This window comes from Herpailurus yagouaroundi, unplaced genomic scaffold (assembly GCF_014898765.1).
Source record: "Herpailurus yagouaroundi ecotype Mexico unplaced genomic scaffold, PumYag 28, whole genome shotgun sequence".
In the NCBI taxonomy this organism is placed as follows: Eukaryota; Metazoa; Chordata; class Mammalia; order Carnivora; family Felidae; genus Herpailurus; species Herpailurus yagouaroundi.
The window spans coordinates 28736014-28760418 of NW_024412376.1; the positions used below are offsets into that span (position 1 = coordinate 28736014).

Below are 24405 nucleotides of genomic sequence, written 5' to 3' on the forward strand. Positions count from 1 at the left end.
TGTTTGCCCAGATACCTGAATTCTGATAGAGCTGGTTATGAGCTGAATATGACAGAAAGAGTTAGTCAGTTTAATTATTGTTCTGCATCTTTATTTGTTTTATTTTTCAACTTGGTCCACATTTCCAGACTTGTGCTGCATATGAAATGTAATATTGCATATGAAATGTAATATTACATATGAAATGTTTTAAATATGAAAATTCTTTAATAGCATTTTCCTATTTCATGCAGTAAAATTATGTGTCAATTGGGTATCTTTGCCCTAAATTTACTTGCTTATCTAACACATAGCTTTATACTAAATTCTACTGTAAACATAATAACATTTTTGTAAACACTCTGGTGATAGTGAAATTTTAATAGAAAATAAATTATTAGTGATTAAATTTTTTCTGTTTTAGGAAGGGCTCTTTTTTCATTCTTTTAAATATATTTATGTATTTTTGAGAGACAGAGAGAGACAAAGTGCAAGTGGGAAAGGAACAGAGAGAGAGGGAGACCCAGAATCCAAAGCAGGCTCCAGGTTCTGAGCTGTCAGCACAGAGCCCTTTGCAGGGCTCAAACCCATGAACCACGAGTTCATGACCAGAGCTGAAGCTGGACACTTAACCGACTGAGCCACCCAGGCACACCAAAATATTTGTTTTAATTTCAAATATGTTTTAATAGGAAGTCAAAATATGTCTCTAGAGACAGTTTTGACTCAGATGACTGAGTATACTATAGAATAAAGAGAAGCATGTGTTCTTTTCTATTTTAATTATTATAATAATATTTAACTAAAAACTGTATGTATTTATACATATATACATACTATCCATATATATTGCAACCAATATTGTACAAATTACGATTATACAAATGTTAATCAGTAAACATAATGTAATTCTGTTTCAAAAAGCAGAATAAACATTAGAGGAAACAGCATGATTATGTTAAAATTAAGAAGTTCTAATCATAAAAATTTGCCCCCAAGATGTAGTCAATACAAATAGTTGACAAGGACTTGTGTCATAGACAGATAGATAGATAAACAGACAGATGTTAATGAAGCAAAAAAAACTAGAGCATAGTTTTAAAAAGAACTTTTCAGAGACAAGAAAAAATGAAGCAGCAGTTTATATTATGAAAAGAACGAATCCTCATTAGTTATCAAGGAAACATAGCTTATAACTACAGAGAAATGCTATTTTGTATGCACTAGAATGCCAAATGTTAAAAAGCTACATAATGACAAGATTAGGAAAAATAGGAATCATTACACCTGATTTGTACTAATGTCAATTTTACCACCATTTGGAAAGCTCTTTGGCATTATCCATTAGAGCTGATTTCGCATATACCTAGGGAGCCAGCAATCACATGCATTAAAGAAACATTGAATTGCCATACATTCAGAAGTTATTTAGGAAGAAGTGCCTGGGTGGCTCAGTCAGTTAACTGTCCGACTCTTGATGTGGCTCAGGTCAGGATCTGACGGTGTTTGGGATCAATTCTTACATTTGGCTCTATGCTGACAGTGTGGAGCTTGACTGGGATTCTCTCTGTCTCTCTTTCTCTCTGCCCTTTGATCCCCCCTCTCTCATTCTCTTAAAATAAATAAACATTTAAAAAATAAATTAAAAAAAGAGAATCTATTTAGGAAAAACCTTCCATGTAATTGATATTCTGCGACAATTTGTAATTTCTTTTAAATCTGCCTTTTAATTCCATCCATATTTCCATGGCAACTGAACTAAATTTAATTCAAATGCTTTTTACAATGGCTATAATTTAAATGTGTGTGAAGCTAGTTACCTTCCCGCTTGCATGAGCACCGCATCAGTATTACTTCAAACTTATCTGTTCATTTCTTAATTGGCTATTAGAAAAGGGACATTGACAAACTGTACCATGAATAAGAGGTTTCATTGTAAGGAGAACAAAACAAATCTACAGGGACAATAGGTTTGTTCACTCATGTTTTCACTTATTACATATTTACTGAGGTAAAAACAAACACAAAAACAAACATGTTGCTGGCATATGGCTAACACAGAATAAGAGTGTTCTCTACTTTCAGAAAGGTATAGTTAAGTATAAGTAGAAGTAAAGAATCTATAATGCATGGTGGAATAAAATAATTGCTGCACTAGACATATAAGCCAGGTATGAAAGGATCACAGACACAGAAGCAACAAATTCCAACCGAGTTACATAGTGTAGCCTTTCTTTATAGAGGTGATGACATTTGAGCTGATATTTGGTGGCTCTAGTGATCCTTACATAGCTGGAGACTTAAAAGTATGTCAAACTCAGGGAATAATCGTAAAGTACATGGTAGGTTTCATGAACTTGGTGTAGTATATGATCATAAAAATGTTTCCTGGAATTTAAAACACACAGTGAGAACAAATTATGGGGTAGAACCAGATTTAAGGAGGCCTTGAACTTTATGAGTGGAAAAAGTCAAATTAAGAGTGAATCACCAGGATCCTGGGTGACTCGGTTAAGTGTCCGACTTTGGCTCAGGTCATTCTCATGGCTCGTGGATTCAAGCCCAACGTTGGGCTCTTTGTTGACAGCTCAGAGCCTGGAGCCTGCTTAGGATTCTCCCCCTCTCTCTTCTCTGCCTCTGTTTGCTCTCTCTCTCTCTCTCTCTCTCTCTCTCTCTCTCTCAAAAATAAATAAACATTAATTTTTTGTTTAAAAAAGAGTGATTTACATGGTATATTTTTGCAAAGGTAAAAATTATCTACATATACATTATTTAGAGAGATCACAATAAACATTTTTCTAGATTTTATTATTAAATATAGTGGACATTTGAACATGTTTTTATTACCTGGGTAGAATTCATGAAAATTCAATTTCCCAACATAGTTTATAAGACAAATATGCTTGTATTTAATCACAAGACAGAATGTGTATGGTGAAAACTCATTACAGCATGCTGGTGACTCACGATTGTTGTGAGCATTCAAGGTGAAGTTGAATTATCTCCCTTTATCTATCTTTTGAAGAGTATTTGGCATAATGGCACTTCCCAAAAGTAGTATTACTTGGTTCATCAGCCTACTTGAATTTCTAAGAAGAAAACCAGTGCATTCATAAAGTATTATTTTTCATCATAAATAATCACATTAAAACAGTCAAGGACTAAATTTATGCTTTAGGTTGTTTGTGCCTATTCATTTGCAACCATTAAATTACAGCAAAACTGACATGGGGAAGATTCTATTATGATAATAGATAGAAGATAATCTACTGTCAACTTAATACTTTTGAGCCCTCTGAGCAATCTTTACTTTACAGTGATATAAATACAGTTGGTGGGATGTTGGCCACATAAACAACTCTGGCTAACAAACCTAATCTGAAAACATTTTATGTGATACTTTAAAAAGTGGTTGTTATGGGCCACCTGGGTAGCTCAGTTGGTTAAGCCTCCAACTTCTGCTCAGGTCATGATCTCATGGTTCGTGGGTTCGAGCCCTGCATGGGGCTCTGTGCTGACAGGTCAGAGCCTAGATCCTGCCTCAGATTCTGTTCCTCCCTCTCTCTCTGCCCCTCTCCTGCTCATGCTCTATGTCTCTCTCTCTCTCTCAAAAATAAAATAAAAACATTAAAAAAATTGAAAAGAAAATAAACAGTGGTTATTCTGCTCATTGATTTATTTTTAGAATATTATTATTTTATCCCAGATTATTGGATTTGCTTATTTTATTTTATTTATTTATTTATTTTTATTTTATTTTAAAGAGAGAGCATACAAGTAGGAGAGAGGGCAGAGGGAGAGAGAGAGAATCTCCAGCAGTCTCCTCATTTAGTGTGGAACCCGTCAGGGCATTCAATCCCATGACTCTGGGATCATGGAAATCAAGAGTTGATGTTCAACAGGCTGAGCCACCCAGGCACCCCTAGCCTCTTTTTTTTTTTTTTTTTTTAATGTTTATTTCTGAGACAGAGCTAGAGCATGAGTGGGGGAGGGGCAGAGAGAGAGGGAGACACAGAATTCAAAGCAGGCTCCAGGCTCTAAGCTGTCAGCACAGAGCCCGACGTGGGGCTCAAAATCACAAACCATGAGATCATGACCTGAGCTGAAGTCGGTCGCTCAACTGACTGAGCCACCCAGGTGCCCCACCCCTAGCCTCTTATATTCTTAACACGTGCTTGCTTTATGTTTGTTTGTTTATTTATTTATATATTTATTTATTTATTTATTTATTTATTTATTTATTTATTTATATTAAGCTATTACAGACATTAACTCAATTGGAGACATTTGTAGAAATAAAATTTTAATGATCTAGTGTTGTAAAATACTTACCATATGTCCAGCACGTAACTTAAAAAAAAAAGAGTGATTTACATGGTATATTTTTGCAAAGGTAAATTTCTGTACATATACGTTATTTACAGAGCTCACAATAAGCATTTTTTCTAGATTTTATTATTAAATATAGTAGACGTTTGAGCATATTTTTAGTACCTGTGTAGAATTAATGAAAATTCATTAATTTGAATTAATGAACACTTAATAGGTGTTTGTTCTGATTATCGTTATTGTTATTATTTGGGTTCAACAATTATTAGCTTTAAATTTTTCTTAAATATACTGAACAATGTATAAAAATGAAATTGGGTGAAAACGGATAAAAGTGATAGTACCATAAGCTTGGTATGGGACTATTGAAGAAATAATCACAAACTAGATATCATAGATGTATATTTAGTAGCAAAATATTTTGAAGTTCAGATATATTTAGAAATTGCTTACATTTTTATTAACAGGTGTGGCAAGTGGCTATTTGTTTACTCTTGTGTCTTACATGGTCTATCACTTTCCTCTGAAGCTAAATTCTGTTTTTGAATCCCATCAGAACATTTTATCCACCAGTTTGAAAACATGCCCCTAGAACATCTAATTTCAGAGTTTTATTCAAATCTGATAATTATCCATGGCTTTTCCTTCTTGTAGAGTGTGGAAAGAAAAATAAGTTTCATAAGGAACGTTAGTAAAAAAAAATTTAAATATATATGAAAATATTTTTATATCATATTCTCAAAATCATGCCTCACCACACTTTATTTTCAAGAGTGAGCGACAGTTAAAGGTTACACTTGTGCGGAGTAACTGCGATATCAGAAGGCTTCAGCTGAAAATACTCTCACGTTTCGGTGCCAACGCACATTCTTACCGCAGCCACGGGTGGTTACAACGCTGCTACTTGGCCTAGTTTTTTTGCTCTCCCTATGACTTCTCTGCTGAGCATCTCTGACCCCATTCCCTTTTCTCTGTGCCAGTAATTGCAGCTGCTAAGATATCACTGCTTTCTGTTGCTAGTTGGGCCCTTTTTCAGCGTCGACAATGGAAGGAAGAGCACCTGGCATTGTTCTCTCTTAAGAAAACAGAATCTTTGTGGTGTAATGGTAGAGACGGGAAAGAAGAGGAGAGGGGAAAGATAGGGCTTTGGGGAGAACAGACCAGTTTATACCTGTTAGGATTTTCCAACATTTGTTTCTCCATTGTAACAGTTAAGCAGTGATCCTGCCCCCAGAAGTAACAGTGATGTTTCAAATAGAGAAAATAATCTGCGTTCCAATGAGATGGGTTTACAAATTCCTAATCTTAATTTGTAGTGGTAGGGCACATTTTTGCTTCCTTTACCCAGTCTTTGACATCGATGTCACTTCTTCAGGCTTTAATTTCCCCTTCTCATGTGATGATAAAGAATTGTGGTTCTCAAGCTTATTTGCAGGCATTTAAAACGATAATGATAATATCTCAATAGAGAAGATAATTAGGCTCTAGGGCTCCTGGGTGGCTCAGTGGGTTAAGTGACTGACTTCAGTTCAGGTTAAGATTTTGCAGTTTACGAGTTCATGAGTTTGAGCCCTGCGTTGGGCTCTGTGCTGACAGCTCAGAGCCTGGAGCCTGCTTTGGATTCTGTGTCTCCCTGTCTCTCGGCCCCTCCCCTGGCTTGAGCTCTATCTCTCTTTCAAAAATAAACATTAAAAAGATTTAAAAAAAAAGAGAGAGAGAAGTTATTAGGTTCTGGGAAGGTTAGAGATTTAAAATCAAGTGAGATTATGATCAGGGGTTTTAATGGAACAATGTAAGAAGCATGTTAGTTAATCTAGAAAAAAAAACTGGATGACTAGAGACATTTTTCTGGTTTCATTATATTTTCCTCTTTAAATAAACTATTGAACTGATTCTTAGTTTGTAATATTTAAAACACCATATTTCACTTAGTTCATCTAAATGATGTTTCAAAAACAGGTAAGTAAATTCCAAATTCCAATAATTAGAAGGGTATCTATGGAGAATTTTAGGAAAACATAGACTCGTCAGTGGCAATACCATGAAGAGCTGAGAACAAAATCTAGAGTTTATGATGTAATTTTAGGCAGAAGCTGCCATTCCCTTTCCATTAATGCAAGCCAAACGAAGAGGCTAATGTTTTTTGAGCAAGTACTACATTCATAATTAAGTCAGAGAAAGAGAAATATCCCAAGAGAACAAACGGTAAGAGAAACCTCAGGCTATAGTTTGAGTTGGCAAGTACAAAACAATCCTATTCAACAGGATGACTCAATTAACCAAGTGTACATGCAATGCAGAGTTAACTTATCTTCTTGGAGTCATCAGGATACTTTCTTTTTCTTTTAAGTTTATCTGTTTATTTTTTGGGGGGTGATGAGTACAGGAAGGGAGAGAGAAAGAATCTCAAGCAGGTTCCACACCAGCAGCGAGCAGCCCGATGTGGGGCTAGAACTAACAAACCATGAGATCATCACTTGAGCCAAACCAAGAGTCCTATGCTTAACCCACTGAGCCACTCAGGTGTCCCAAGATACTTTTTAACTTAATATCACACACATTTCCAAGATTAAGCTGAAATTATTTTATGAAAGCTATTGTTAGTGTCTAATTTCCCAATTAATATTTTTACATCAAAATTCCTACCTCATAATGCTGATATCTGGGTTCTCTACTATGAAATTGTACAAAAGCTAAGATATATTTAAAATACTTTGGGGAAAATGAATTCAGTTCTAGAGTTAGTCATCCCTTGGGTCCTACTACATGTGACCTTATTGTTATAGAATGGGAATGTAACAGATTGAAAATATCACATTTTAATTTTGTAACAGAGTGCTAAGCCTGGTGCCGATTGTGTCTATAAGAAAATCCAAACAATATGAATTTCACTTTAATCAACATTTCACGGGTGTCTGGGTGGCTCAGTCGGTTAAACCTCCAACTTCGGCTCAGGACATGATCTCATGGTCGGCAGGTTCAAGCCTCCCATCAGGCTCTGCGCTGACAGCTCAAAGCCTGGAGCCTGCTTGGGATTCTGTGTCTCCCTCTCTCTCTCTGCCCCTCCCCCACTCATGCTCGGTCTGTCTCTCTCTCTCAAAAATAAATAAACATTAAAAGAATTTACAAAAACATTTCAAATACTTGAAGGTATTGTAAGAGACAAATTTGAGTTTATTTAGAACTTGTCATTGGCCTGCTAAGGTTTTTAATATTTGGTCTTTGACAAAGAATGTCTTTTTTTTTTAACGTTCATTCATTTTTTGATAGAGAGAGACAGAGCGTGAGTGGGGGAGGGGCAGAGAGAGAAGGAGACACAGAATCTGAAGCAGGCTCCAGGCTCTGAACTGACAGCACAGAAGGGTATGTTAAATAATGTGTTTCTCAACACTGTGTACACACAAACATCATATTATTTCTCCTTATTAAAAAGCAATATATATATTCTAATTATTACTGCAAGTTGCTTCACATTTGAGACACAATATAAAGTTGCTATCTTTAAAGATATGTTTCGAGTAAAATATATATGTACATATGCATATAAACATATCTGTGGTGTGTGTGCATACACATGTGTGTGTCTGAGTATGTGCCCGTCACTGTTGTAAGCAATTTAAAATTTTAGCTCATGGAATTTTCCTAAAATCTTTATCATATGTAATTTTTCTTGTTTCATTCAATTTCTATAGAAGTCTGTTCTTTTTTTCTTTATTGGGGGAGGGGCAGAGAGAGAGGGAGACACAGAATCCCAAGTAGGCTCTGCACTGTAAGCTCAGAGCCCAATGCAGCGCTGGAACCCATGAACAGTGAGATCATGATCTGAGCAGAAACCAAGAGTCAGACTTGAACTCAACCACTTGAGCCATCCAGGTACCCCTAGAAATCTGTTCTAAGAAGAAGTAACCCCCTGTTAATTTATGTTAATTTACCCTCTGTTGTTTTATGAGACATTATGTCATTTTCTACCTGAACACTTTCTCAGATAGTGTAAAGTCCAATATTTTTTTTTCCTTTTTATTTTGTGACTACTGGAAATTTCAGGTGCTAAATTTATGGCCTACTACAGTGGTTATTCATTTGGGTGTCTGATGCCTTTTATTGAACTGCTACTAATCTGTTTATAATATCTTTAAAGATGAGCAATTTTAACTGAATTATAAACTAAGCATTTACCCAGAATTCATAAATATCAAGATATTTAATGTATTTGAGGGTTGTAGTTATAATTTTAATTAATCTCATGAAATATTTACCTAAAATCTTTATTTTATTAATTAATAATGTTTTTAAAGTAGTCAATTTCCTTCAAAGATTCCATATCTCTTATTTTACTTACTCTATATTTAAATATAATTATATTTGTATGTTAACATATGAATATAAATATACTAAATAGACATTTAAATATCAAATAGTGAAAAGTTCAATATATGAGAGAAGTGATAAAAGTTATAGAAATAATACTCTTATAAAAATTATACTGCATTGCAATAGCTTTAAAGCCTACCATCTTTCATTGTTTCCTATGCATAATGCTAATTAATATCCAAATAGTCTATTTCTCTAATTAATTTATTTTCTCAGATGATAATAAGAGACACTCTCTGATAGTCCTAATGATAAGCTAGGATATACTTTTATGCAAGGTTTTGTTTTGGCAACATTTCTATTAATTTAATTTCTATAGGTATGATTATCTCAAGTTTTACCTAGGAGATATGGGATATATATAAATATTTTTATTGTATATATACAACTATATAATCAAGATCTATTGAACAATTCATTATGTGACATGTGATATTTAACAAATATTATAATCACTTTATTTTATTTTTTAATTCTCTAATTAACCATTTGGTATATTTTCTAGGTGAGAAAGTTAAAGCAAAAGAGGAAGTAACTTTGCTTGCCATATACTTGAAATGGCAGGGTATATAAGTAAGTTAGAAGGAAAAGATTTTCCCATACATACCCATAGCTAATCACCACAATTGTTTAATAATATCATTGCTTCTTGTTTATCATGTAAAGATGACAATCAATCATTTGTGTGAAGAATTATCAAAATCAAGTCACTTCCTGACAATGGTGGGCTTAGAATTTCTATTAAGAGAAGCTCAGGTGTTGGCAGTCTGGATGGGAGGATGTTAGCTAGAAAATTTTTCTTGAAGTTATGTTTGTTAGTAAGCAGCCTGTTACACTAACATTGTGTGGTATCTGAGATGGTCCTAATGATCCTCTGCTGATATACACACCCTTATATAATTTTCCATTGAAATAGATCAGTTCTCTATCACATATAGAGTAGGGTGGAGGTGGAGGTATATAATTTCTGGAGCCAGTTCAAAAAGGGCATTTGGGCTTCTGCCTTGCTCTCTTGGATCACTCACTCAGTTGGAGGAAGCCAACTGTCAGTATGTGAGGACATGTAAGCAGCCTTGGGGAGAGTTGCATAAGTAGTGAACTGGGGCTTTCTGCCAACAGCTAGCACAAAATTGCCAGCCATGTAAGTGAGCCACCCAGAAGTGGATCTTCCAATCTAAGTCAAGCTTTCAGATGACTGGAGCCTCATGAGATATCCCAAATCAGAACTCTCTTAGACAAGTCTCCACCACAGATACCATAAGTGTGTTGTTGTTGTTGTTGTTGTTGTTGTTGTTGTTGTTGTTGTTTTAAGCCACTAAGTCAGATAATTTTTTAACACATCATGTGATAACTACTACAGATATAAGCTTACTTGATTTGGCATTGGAAGGAAAGATGGATATAGTTTTTTTGTTGTTGTTAAGTGTATTTATTTATTTATCTAAGTAATCTCTACATCCAACTTGGGGCTCGAACTCAGGACCTCGAGATCAAGAGTCACAGGCTCTTCTGACTGAGCCAGCCATGTGCCCTAGAAATATGGATATAATTTTTATTTGTTTTGTGTCGTGGCTTTAATCTTTTGACAGGGGAACAGCTCTTACATTGCCTTGGTTTCAATCAGACTACTTGGTTGCCAGAGTAAGTTCTATTTGGTTAAGTATAGGTTATTTTTAAAGTGATGTGATTGTTAAACTGGCAATGTGAAGCAATGAGGGATGTATCCACATTCAGAATCCAGAAACTGATATCCTAAGACACCTGCTGACTCTCTTCCTCTCCCATAGGAGAGTCCCTTTCATACTCTGAGTTCTCTTCAGTCTCACAAATTATCAGGGGCTCTGAATCTACATAATAGTGCCTTTTGCTCTGCATTCTTATAATTCTGGTTCTCTGTGTTCTTCGTTTTTTAACATGATTTCTTGATTCAAATTAGTCCTGAAAAGAATCTGATCATCTCATTTCATCAGCTTATATAAATTAAGACCATAGATTCCTGGCCAGTTTCTGAGTCATATTCCTCAATGTAAGCTGGACACTATATAGCCTACTTAGTTAATGTGAGACACTAGGTTGGGAAGCTGTGTAGTCAGTGGGGAGAATCATCTTCAATCAGTGCCCAGCAAGTGACAGTTTTACTTAAAAGTGGCTTTGAATTTGGCACATGGCAGGCAATGTACTTGACATATCTTACATAGCTTTCCTTACTAAAAATAGTATATTTTAAATGTCTCATTTCATTCTCCATATGCACTTTCAAAGAAATTCCAGCTTACCATAATACTAACTATACATTTTTAGATACATTAAATTTTTATCTACATTTTCTTTTAACTTTACCCTTTTTCATTTGCCTTCTGAAGTTAAGTCAATTGCTTAAATGCAAAAGGAGAAGCAGTCAATAAGACATCTAACTAAAATACTATCTTTCCGTAAATGCAGTTTATAAAAATATGTTTTCCACTGATGAAAACCTTACACTTTCAAAGACAAAGACGAACAAAAACTTATTTAATGAAAAGCCAACCAGTTTACATATGAGTAGCCAAGTAAAATTAGCTGTTTAGTACTATGATATGCTGCTATGTAGTTAATCACCTTATTACTATTACTTATATAATATTCAAATCTCCCACACATATTTCCACAAATAGGTAGCATATTTGATATGAGATCCATCACTTTCAATATAATTGCAAGTCGCTAATATAAAATGAGGCAATTTATTTAAAAAGGGCATTGGGGCACCTGGGTGGCTCAGTCAGTTAAGCATCCAAGTAAGCACCCAAATAAGCTCCAAATAAGTTAAGCATCCAAATAAGCTCAGGTTATGATCTCACGGTTTGTGGATTAGAGCCCAGTGTCAGGCATGGTGCTGACGGTGCAGAGCTTGCTGGGGATTCTCATTCTCTCCCCTCTCTCTGTCCCTCCCCCACTTGTGCTTTCTCTCTCTATCAAAATAAATAAACTTAAAAAAATTAAAAAAAGGCATTAATAAAAGATTCTGTTACTAGTGTTCAAGCATCTCTTCAATTGAACCACATTTTCATTATAAGACATATGCTATCTTCAGAAAGAGTTTTGCATTTCATTTAAGTTATGAATAAGTGTTTAATTGCTTGGTGTCTGTAACTTTGAGGGTTTTTTGTTCAATTACAAATAACATATTTCAGAACAGAAATTTGCTTATGCTATATTAAGGGATGCATTAGATGTTTTATAGGATTCTATAAATACAGGAACAAAAAATTGAGCCCAGACTGTTGGTTCTACAGTGGAAAAAAAAGATGGTTTAAAAGAGAACTAGGGGCAAATTAAGTGAAGAATTCCAGTAAGGGTATTACTGTCATATTTAACATATGGGTAAAAATGAAGAAATTTAAAATGACTTGATGTTTGGAATGTGAGTTTAATATGATACAAGCATGTCATGGATGACCTTATGTGCTATGCTGAGGACTTTGAGTACACACACATGCACACACACACGCACACACGAATATGCATTATGTTTTTAAGCAAATAAATGGCATGATCAAGCCTGCATTTACTATAGGTAGCTGTTTTTATTGTGTGAAAGAGAAATTAATATGGCAAAACAAAGCCATTCCAATATGCATGCAGCTGTTAAAATATAAAACATAGAAAAGTAATATCCCAATAGAAATAATAGGTTAAAGGCATAAACAGAAGAAAATGTTCTTAAATATTTGCAAACATACTCAATATAGCTTATAATCAAAGTATTATATATTATATATAACATACATATGTTATATATACACATGTACCATATAACATATATTCATATTTGGTAAGCTTGTGCATATGTACACATACACGTACATACCGTCTTAGTCTTCCTTGAGTGTGGAGGGGTGAATACTTGCATAGACTGCGTTTGGTGCTGATAACAACCATCTGGCAATTAACCTGACAGCATGCGTCAATGGCTTTAAATATCCCCATACCTCTTGTAGGAATGCATACTAATGGAGTAACTACATAGAAGGATGGTCATCACAGTGAAAACCCATCCATGCACACATACACACACACATATGCGTATCAATGCATACATACATGCATCTTTTTGACTAAGTCAATGATACTTACTGAACCTTATAACTTAAATTAGCTTCTGGTCTATGTACTAAGTTAGGATTATTGAATAATGAGCAATAGTGTTTTTTAAAGGAAGAAATACATATGAAGGAATAGTGTATAATGATTAAAACCGTATATATTTGAAGTCTAGGGTAGACATATGATAAATTAATATAGAGGATTTAAAATTATTCTTATATGTTGCATATTTACTGATAGTATCAGAAACACCCCCATTTCATGCACATTTATATAAAGATCAGAAAAATAATGAAAAGACATCTAGGGAAAAGAGACTTGGTTAATATATCCCTGTAATTGAGTTTAAAGTATTTTTTTTATTTAATGTGCATTCCAACTTGATACAATAACATGGAATATGTTCTAAGTACACAATACCAATATATGCAAATTTTAAATTAAGTAATTGCAGAATAAATTCTATCTATAAACATTCATTCTCTTGAATTAAGAATTATATAGCTTTACATCTAGCATATCTTTAGTGAAGGTTACACTTGATTTGCTATACTTTTTATATTTTAATAAGTCATTGAGTTTTTATTTAAATTCCATTTAACTAATATACTGTGTAGTATTAATTTCAGGTGTAGAATTTAGTGATCCATTGATATGTTATGCTTTGGGCTATTGTAAAAAGATCACTTTTGCATTTTCTTTTTTTAAAGTTTATTTATTTTGAGAGAGAGAGTGAGGGAGAGGCAGAGAAAGGAAGAGAGAGAAAATCGTAAGCAGGTTCCACTCATCAGTGCAGAGCCAGATGCAGGGCTCAAACTCATGAACCGTGAGATTATGACCTGAGCCAAAATCGAGAGTCAGATGCTTAACCTACTGAGCCACCCAGGCACCTCTCTTTTGTGTTTTCTAATTCTTCCATAACATAGGTTTTGGGTTATTTATCTTGTGATTTGTCACCAAATTGTATCATCTTACTAACTTTATGTGTACTTTGAATTCAATCTTTTGGGATTAATTTTATCTTCAAATTTTGATTATTTAAATCTCTAATTTGCACTACTAATGCAATTTATATTTGTTTCTTGACTTAATGAATTGTCTAATGAATTCACAAAAAACTAATTTCTAATGAAAATTACAAATCACTATTTAGACTCTCAACTTGTTATCCTGATATTTTGTTAAATTTTTATTAATATAAAATATGTCTCTAATTTTCTTTTTTATTAAGTATAGATAATAGCAATTTAGTTAATTCTATTGTATTTACATTCTCCTTTATTTTTATTTTATTGAAGTATAATTAATGTACAATATTATATTAGTTTCAGGTATATAACATATTGATTTGACACTCTATACATCAATGCTCATTCATCACGATTAGTGTGGTCACCATAAAACATTTTTGCAATATTATTGACTATATTCCTTATTCTGTACTTTTCATCTCTGTGACTTACTTATTTTATAAGTGGAAGTTTCACTTCTTAATCATCTTTATCTTGTTATCTTCTTATCTGTAGTTATGTATCTGTTTGTTTTTGTTTGTTTATGTTTTAGATTCTACATGTCAGTGAAATCATGTGGTATTTGTTTTTCTTTGTCTGACTTATTTCACTTAGTGTAATACCCCCTATATATAGTTTTCTCAGTCACTAAGAGTATTTAGACTATACTTGGTAATAGGTGGCACACTCTATCAGATTATATTTATTTAGTTATATTGCATTAATTATTCTCACTTTATATTACTAATATATTACATTAAATTAATTAATTTCTTAAATAAATACCTACCAATATAGTCTTTCATTCCAAAAGGATTCCTGTCTATGATCAAGCTTTAATTTATTTTTACTTGTTTTTTAAAATTTTTAATGTTTATTTTTGAGAAAGAGAGATTGTGAGTGGGGGAGGGGCAGAGAGAGAGGGAGACACAGAATCCAAAGTAGGTTCCAGGCTCTGAGCTGTCAGCACAGAGCTCAATGCAGGGCTTGAACTCATGAGCCACGAGATCATGAACCTGAGCTGAAGTCAGATGCTGAACTGACTGAGCCACCCAGGCTCACTTATGATCAAATTTTTAATATACTGATTAGTTTTGATTGCATTTTATAAATAATTTTTTGTCATTAGTGAAATTGTCCTATAATTCGCTTTGTTACCATTATCAGTTGTTGGCATCTCTTTTGCTGACTTTATAAAATAAATGAAATGTTTCCATCTTGGTTGATACTCTAAAAACATTTAAGGGACCCCTGAGTAGCTCAGTTGGTTGAGTGTCCAACTCTTAATTTCAGCTCAGGTCATGATCTCACAGTTCACGTAGTCGCCTGGGGTGTGGGGTTCTGCGCTGACAGTGCAGAGCCTGCTTCAGATTCTCTCTTCCTCTCTCTGCCCCTCCCCCACTCTCTCTCTCTTTCTCAAAATAAACAAATAAACATTTAAAATATTGCAATTTTGGGTGCCTGGGTGGCTCAGTCTGTTAAGCGTCTGACTCTTGGTTTTGCCTCAGGTCATAATATCATAGCTTCATGGGTTTGAGACCTGCACTGGCAGTGTGGAGCCTGCTTGGGATTCTCTCTCTCCCTCTCTCTGATCTCTCCCACTTTCACTGTCTCTGTCTCTCTCAAAATAAGTAAATAAAAACTTTAAAAAAATGTTTCATGTTAGTACCACGGTTATTTTTATTCCATATTTTTCTTCATTTTCAGTTTGGATATTTATATTTCCTTGGATTTTTTTTTTAAATTTTTATTAGCGTTTTATTTATTTTTGAGACAGAGAGAGACAGAGCATGAGCAGAGGAGGGTCAGAGAGAGAGGGAGACACAGAATCCGAAACAGGCTCCAGGCTCTGAGCTGTCAGCCCAGAGCCTGATGCGGGGCTCAAACTCACGGACCACGAGATCATGACCTGAGCCGAAGTCAGATGCCCAACTGACTGAGCCACCCAGGCGCCCCTCCTTGGATTTTTTTTTTTTTAAATGAAATCCAGATTATCAAATTTATTATCAAGAAATTTTACATTAAAGTGATGAATCACCAAATTGCGCTCCTGAAACTAATGTTACTCTATTATATTAACTACTAGAATTTAATTAAAAACTTGAAACTACAAAAAAATTCTACCATATTTTAAAATCATAACTATACTCATTCCTACTTTCTTCCTTGTCTCCATATTTCTCTTCCTTTTTTCTTCCTCCTGCTTCTGCTTCCAATTCTGCTTTCTCTCTCTCTCTCTTCCCCCTCTCTGTTTGGCTCAATAATGAATCAATTAAGTCTATGTATTACGTTTTGGCCAAAACTCTTTGGGTCCATATATCGAATACTCATCTTTGTTGTCTTATATGAATTGTAATTATATTGGATTTTTTAAAAAGTAATAATTTATTGAAGAATTTTGTGTGTTTAAACACCTCTCATAGATTTTCAAGGCACCTGGATGGCCCAGTCGGTTGAGCATCCAACTCTTGATTTCAGCTCAGGTCATGATCCCAGGGTCGTGGGCTCAATCCCTGTGTTGGGCTCTGTGATGAGCATGGATTCTGCTTAAGATTCTCTATCTCCCTTTGCCTCTCTGCTCCTCTCCCCCACTCATGTGCTCTCTCTCTCTCTTTCTCTGAAATAAAATAAAATAAAATGAAATAAAATAAAATAAAATAAAGTAAAATAAAATAAAATAAAATATATTTAAACACCTCTCATAGATTATCATATTTTCTTTATTATTGTCTGAAAATATCTAAATTATTTATGCTGACTGGAATATATCTACAAAACAGAGACTTTTTATTTTCTAGTTTAGTTTGTGAGCACTCTTGAAAATATTTTCCAGAAAGCCTGAAAAAAATACTTTTGTTTGTATAATACAACATTCAGTTTGTATAGTATGATAGTTATTATAAAAATACTAATTCAGTTTTAATAATTATATTATTGAAAGTTTGTCTTTTTTCTCTTAATTTTTCAAACACTGCAAGTGAATAGTTATAGAAATAGAATATAATTGTGGATTTATCAATTTTGTATCCAATCCTAATAGCTTTTGCTTTATATTTTAATTGTATGTTTTTAGTTTATATAATTTTAGGTGCAGCATGCAGTGCCTTGAATTTTGCCTTGTTTGATGTTAATATCACAAACCATGTATTTTTGGTACTTTCTTATAAATGATTTCCTATTTTAAAAAATATCTGTCCTTAGCCCTTTAAAATAGCAGTACTTTGGTATACCACTAAAATTTGTGCAGGCTTTTTCCAGTATCTGGAAAACCTACCCTTAAATCCTCACTCGGTTCACTTTTATTTATCTTGTATACTACACCTTCAATATTTCACTATGCTTAATCCACCTGTTGAAAGCATTCACAGAAATGTTCTTCTCTTTTATAACACATTAAATCTATAATTTAAAAATTTTTTCTCAATTAGAACATTAGCTCTATTAACAGAGAGACTAGGCCTGTTCTAATTTGTGTCCTATATCACTGAACACAATGACACATGCTAGGCACTCAGTCAGTACTCATTGAGAGAATGAATGGAGATATGACGAAATGTGTCTAGTCACCCCCCTTTTTTCAATAAACAAACAAAAAAACCCCACCCATACAAAGATAAGTCTAATCATGGCTCAGCCTTTCCTGAGCCTACAGAAGAAAATTTAATATCTGCTGCATGGTGTACAAAAGACTTTGTTCATCTACTCATGGAAAAATTCTCCAGCCTTATCTTCTTTTGTGCTTCAAATAGACTCAGTTACTTAAATTTCTCTGAATACAGTAGTTAGTTCTCTCTTATGTAGGGGATATGTTCCAAGACCTCCAGCAGATGCCTGAAACCAGTTATAGCACTGTACCCTAGGTGCACTGTGTTTTCTTACCTATACACACCTAAGATAAAATTTAATTTAGAAATCAGGCACACCAAAAGGTTAGCAACAATAATAACAAAATAATTTTAATAATATACTATAACAAAAGTTGTGAAAATGTGGTTTCTCCCTATCTGTCTCTCTCTTAAAATATCTCTTTGCACCACACTCGCCATCCTTCTTCTTGTGATGATGTGAGATGATAGAATGCCTATGTGATGAGAGGAAGTGAGGTGAATGACATAGATAGACACTGAGACTACCACTGATATTCTGATGGTACTTCCGGAGCAGGATCATCTACTTCCAGACCGAGGTTAACTGCTGGTAACTGAGGTCTGTGTCCTCTCCTCACAAATAGGATCTATCATTTTCATATTCATTTCAAGAACACTGTAGACAACAAGAATAGCACCACAAAATGTCCTGAAGGGAAGCATATAGCATGCATTCAGATTTGGATAAATAATCATAAAGAATTAAAAATGCCAAGAATTACAAAAAAAAGCTTACTTTACACAAATTTATTTTTAAAAAATACAGCAGGTTTTGAAAACTGGATGACTTGGTCCGTCAGCATCTGTCTAAGAGTGCTGGACTACCGTGTTGGCTTTGCTGCATTCATAAAGGGCTTTCGTTAAAAAAAAAAGTGCTTTAATATGGCTAAAATATTCAGGGAATATTTAATTGTGCATGAGATTTTACATCAGTCACACTTTGTTTTGACATCTTATTTTGCTTAGAAAGCATAAAATTTGGGCAACGTTGAATTGGTAATGGAGGCAGACATTTCTCTGAGAATGTTTCTGATTGGTATTTATTTCATTATTTCTATCTCAATATTTTAACTCTATTGATTTAATCTCAGTATAATATTTAATAAAACTATTTTCCAAAAACAATTTAATCTGAACCATTATTGTGCACTGAACTAAGTAAGATATAGTTAGAAATACAGTAAAACCTTGGATTACCAGTAACTTGTTCTGTGAGTGTTCTCCAAGACGAGCAAACATTTCTAACACATTTTAACTTGATAAATGAGCAATGTTTTGCAATATGAATATTATGCAATGCTGAAAGTCACATGATCGCAGCTGAGTCAATGGGTCTTGAAATTTGTTTTGATATAAAAGTGCTTTGAATTACAAGCATGTTTGTGGAACGAATTATGCTTGCAAACCAAGGTTTTACTATATTCAATTCTGTTTGGTTTAAAAAGTGAAAGAATGCTACTTAAAAATAGGCTACTGCCATGTTCAAAATCCTTTAATTACAAGAATTCTTCTTGCTCAGGAATATTGCATATTATGTAGTTATATTACATATTGTGATTATTGGGAATTTTTAAAATACATTTTTTTTCAGTTAGCAACTTTTAACTATACTGTCTTTAGTAAATAGTTTTAACTACCAATATTTGTTCTAAAGATGTATTTCAATAACATTAACCTAACTATCCCATTCTTTCCAGCGATGCGTAAAATGTTTTTTGTTTATTAGCAACATCTTTATTACAAAGAAGAATCAACAATTTCAGTAAATGAAAAGAGCATTATTAGCTAGTACCAGCATTTTACTGTTTTGTTAATTCGAAGTAGTTTGTTGAATTCAACATCACTTTTATGTACATGTTCTAGCTTAGAGATTGTGACCTCTTTAATAGTTATTTATATTAGTATGCAATTGAACCTCTATTTACTCATTTTTCTTTCTCTCCTTTTTCTTTTTAACATGCTGCAGTAGCTAACATATTATGGAGAGAAGAAGGTACTAAATTCCATTATTTTTATATTGTGATTATTTTGTTTAATTTTTAGTAGTTTTGTTGACTATGTTTAATAATTACCTTATTCATTTTTATGTTGACTCAATATTTTCATTTGACTATAAATCAATATTATTTTGTGAAACTGTTACCATTAAAATATTTATTACTCCTCATCAGCTTGATTTATTATTGATGTATAACCAGGGAGGTACATTATAATATATTGAAATGCTTTTAAGAGTTTAAAATTATGTCAAAAAATAAAGGCAAACTTAAACATTAACTTCCATAATAAACCCTGATTTCGATTAGAAAAAGAAAAATTATAAAAACTATTACCTTATCAAGGAAATGTAATAAATTATTTAAGAAAATGGATGGTAAACTTGAAGGATCTAGATTCAAATCTAGATTCCACTACCATATAATCAAGGGCCCCTTAATGTCCCAATTTTCTCATCTCAAATATAAGTTTAGTTGGTACTACCCAGTAGGGTTATTACCAGTTCCTTAAACATAGTCTATACTGAATAAGCAGTTTCCACTTCCATTTATTATTGTTATTATTTTTCTTATTCATAAAAACCAGGGAGAATGCATTTGGCCAGGTACTCATGTGCTTGACTTAAATTCTTAGGAGAAAAATGTAGTAAGTCATCATTAGAGTTCTGGTAAGCAATGACCAAAATATTGCCTCACACTTGATCCTATACAAACTTTTTCTTCCCTCATTATAATGGGCTTCCTAATGAATTGGAGTCATTGCCACCTGTGAGGGCTGTGTCTCACAAGCTTCAAGTAATTTGAGAATTGAAGCATCTCAGTTTTGTTCTCAATGATGAGGCATGCCACCATTTCCCCCCGTTGGTATTTGTTGCTTCTCAAATCTTTTGTATGGGCTTCTTCAAAGTCTGGTTTTCTAAAGAGGTTCTAGTGTAACTATACCTTCTCATTTTATTCCACTTAGGTAGTTCACAGCTGAACATACAAATGTAATCATTGTTGAAACTAGCGTTAACATGTCTGTTAAACATTTCTTTATATTCTCTTCCCTCTTGAAATCACATAATATATCTCCTGAAATTTTTAAAATTGATTTCATGTTATCGAAATGCAAGGAACAACACTTAAGTAGTCAGAGATCAGGTAGCACAGATCTGACTTTTGCTGGTTAATTGCTGGTAAAAACTGGACGTATTATTTTACTACTTTGAGCCAGATTTTCTAACATATTGCTTGAAATACAGTTGTCACTCCCCTTGCAAATTTGTGATATATGAATGTCCTCAAAGTATGTGAAACAATGCTTTCTTATAACTTGACTATGATAACAATCGTGAACATGATTATTTTATGATTTGAATATGAAATAATAATATGATATTTTTCAGGCTACCCTTAAAATTATAGGAGACCTCCAGATTAATTTAAATGACCCTGAGGTTCATTACATGAAACCATTTTTATCTATTTAAAATTTTCCTCTGTTAGTTTTTTTAAATGTATACTCTCAATAATTATTTTCCATCAACCAGTGATTTGCTTACTTTTCATAACTTTGTTTGACAGAGACTATATCTTGAGGAGTAATAGCCATTTAGTCTATTTCACAGATAATTTGAAGACCTGTATAAGTAAATGTCTTTGGGTAAAGGTTTTAAAATCTTTTATTTCAGGTGCAATTATCATCAGAGTCCTTTGTTGTTTCTTAGAATAAACAAGATTTAACACAGTATATTTGAGAAAACAATATGCCTGATTTAGATTCATAGTCATCTGTAAATTATTTTTTACAATGCTGCAGTTATTGGCAAGGCATTACAATTAGAAATGATTGCATATAATAATAGTAATGGTGGCCAGCTTGAGAAATCACTGAATACTAACAGTATGTACAATTATTTCATAAAAAGTAATTAAAGTAATAGCCAACTGAAGCTTCCAAATTAATTTTTCTACTTTTGTTTTTAAAGGATCGAAAATAACAAATATGAACTACATAACTCTGAGAGCCATTTTTATTTCCACATGTAGTAATGCTCTTTGTTTGTATGCTTGTGTCATTGTCGTGGCCAAGAGAAATTTATCCAAGAGAAAATCAGCTGAGGAATTCCAGTTTCTGGCATTTTAAGATTAATATTGAAAAGAGTTAAAAATGATAAACCTCTCATAATGTCATTTTACTTCTAGGCAAGTATTAAAACTATAAAATTTTATAACTGAAAAATTATTTTTTTAAACATTAACATCAGAATCTAGCTTAGCCAGGGTTTTGTAATCTGAATTGATTTTACTGAATTTAATGTGTATTATCATACTAATTACACAGATATTTAAGCTTGAAGCACAGCGTCCTCTACTTTCTATGGGTTCTTCCACTCCTTTTCTAGCCATCATTTTGGCTTGCAGGAGTGCAGGAAGACATGATTAAGAGAGGAAATATCCACTTCATTTAATGACAAATATTTTAAAGAGCCTATTAAATGTAAAGCACTTTGAAAATACTGGAAATATAAAGACTGGAATATTTTCCCTAAAGAAAATTTCAATCTAGTAAGTTAAAGTCTAAGTCATTCTTGTCGATAACTGACTTTATGATGTGATTTGAAAATACACATTAAAAGACCGACTGGTTTTATTCCACAACATTTTTATGATCTTGTAATAAAATGTAATCTAATAAATTGTATATTAATATTTGTTTGTAAACAGCAATTTAGGAATATATTATATGGCCTAACTTAATAATATGTGTTTTGGTTTGTATAAGCGCTGAATTAAAGGAAATTAAGCCATTTTATTCACTGATGAATTAATCTTAACTTTTAATATGCTAATTTCAAGCGCCTAACACAGATGTAAGGTGGTTCGTTATATAGGAGAGCGTTTCCTAAATTTGTTAGAACATGGAATTATTTTGATGAATATCTATGGGATCAATATTGAATAAAGGCTACTTTGGGATATAGTGGATTTACATGACATCTAATGATTTGAAAGTCAAAAATATAATTTCTATGTTATTAAAGATTGTCCTTTCTAATCTTTGTAAATATTTATGAATCTACTCAAACAACAATATGGAAATGATTGAAACAAATCAATATAATTAACACCTACCAACACAAGACACAAATAGAAAATTGCAGGGAAATCTTACAAAAAGCTTACATGTTACACCATGATCTGATCGCAAAGCTTTGTGATCTGTAATGTCACCAAACTGGGGAAAAAGAGATATGGCAAACAGGTCAGTTTTTAACTTCTTCAGCCTGAAATTATTCTTATTTCATTGGCCTAACTACTATGCATTGTAAGGGAGTTTGAAAAATATAGACTAATATATACCAACTTTGCGAGTTCCATAAGCTTCTTGTATATTTTTAGAGAAAAAAAAATGCTAAGGTTCTCAAGACCAGAATGCTGCCTCACAGTAATATTGAGAAGTTATTTAAAATTAAAAAGGATTTTCAGAGCATAAACTTCTAAATTCATGAAACTTAGAAAGTTACAGCATTGTGGAGAGGTAGAGACCATGCCTTCTAACGGTCAGTACACGATGCCAATTAAACCATGATCAAGCTCTCAATATTTTCATTAGCCAGTTCTCTACCCTTGCTTTAAATACTAACATCAACCTGGCCTTTTGAGTGTTTTAAATTATTTCATTAAAAAGTTTTCACATCACAATTGTGATCTGACAAGAGATATCCATTTGCAGATGTATGTGTATATACATATACATATTTATGTATGCTAAATGTGTGTATATATATATATATATATAGTCATGGGTGTATATACAAAGATATACATAATTCTAACTAATATTAATTATATAACAAAAATATTCTATTATAACCTTTGCTATGTTAATCACTAAATGTGATATTAATCATGCAGATTTGTATTCGGCTTTTTCAGCATATCTTTGGAAGTTCAGGAAATGGTATACTGACTCAAAAGGACTGGTTTTACATAATGTCGCTCTGACCAGTCAAATAGTACCCACTTGCTGAATTAATAGTGCCCAGTAAAGAGCCTGGCATGACCACTTGCAAAAAACTTTCTAGTGAGAATGAAAGTAAGTTTTCATTACTTATTTATTTTGAGAGAGAAAGAGAGAGTGCATGTGCGTGCAGGGGAGGAGGGGAGGAGCTTTGGGTGTGAAAAAGTTTTCAACTCCAGAGACAAAGATATAAAACAGGAACATTCGTGAACCAAAACCTTTCCCTGCTAAGTTATTCAAGATGAGACATGCAATATGGACTATCTATCTATTCTTGCTTATATTTTTCTTTAGCTAAAAAAGATATTTTTTTCTATATTTCAAAAAAAATAATCTCAGCATCTTTATAAGGTGAAAATAATAATATCAACCAATGAAGGACTTTATAACACTAAAACTTACTGAATTATCTTTTGATTGGTTACCAAATCACTGCATCATATGATTATAATTTGCTCTTGACTATAATTTGAATGTTAAAGCAATGGCAATTTAAACAGAGAACGACAAACATCACCACAAAATAGCTTTTATTGCTATCTTTTGCCATCGTTATCCATCCAATAATTACAAATTAGCCACATTTTATTGTTGATATAAATTACGTAACATATACGCTATATATAAGAAATGATACAATTATATTATCTTGGTACATGGTTATTCTTCAGCAGATAGCCTCAAGAGACAGCAATGTGCATTATATCCACTTTTTTCTCAGTCTATTTCATGTATTTAAAGGTGCAGTATTGACTAGAAATTCCTCCAGGAAATACTTCCCTTTTACAAGACTGCAAGTAATTCTTGCTTACGTCCTTTCTCTGTATAGAAAGAAAAACAAAGCAAAAAGAAAGCTCACAAGGAACAAACAAATTATGGATCACTTTCTAGAGCCTCTATACTCCATTAGATTAACAATCGACCTGGAAAAGACAAAGTACATGTGTCTGTCTTCACCAGGGGATGCAAAAAGAAACAAC

At 33.1% G+C, this 24405-nt stretch overlaps 1 protein-coding gene across 6 annotated transcripts in view; it reads left to right on the forward strand.

The window, feature by feature from the left end:
- The window catches only part of FSTL5 (follistatin like 5), a 795291-nt gene that overhangs the window by 661849 nt on the left and 109037 nt on the right, over positions 1-24405 (forward strand). For 4 of the 6 annotated variants that reach the window (XM_040471352.1, XM_040471359.1, XM_040471347.1 and 1 more), the window contains one exon: positions 19389-19415. In XM_040471352.1, the coding sequence (XP_040327286.1) occupies positions 19389-19415 (27 nt within the window). The remainder of the gene's footprint in view (positions 1-19388; positions 19416-24405) is intronic. The other 2 variants (XM_040471338.1, XM_040471377.1) reach the window with 1 other exon arrangement.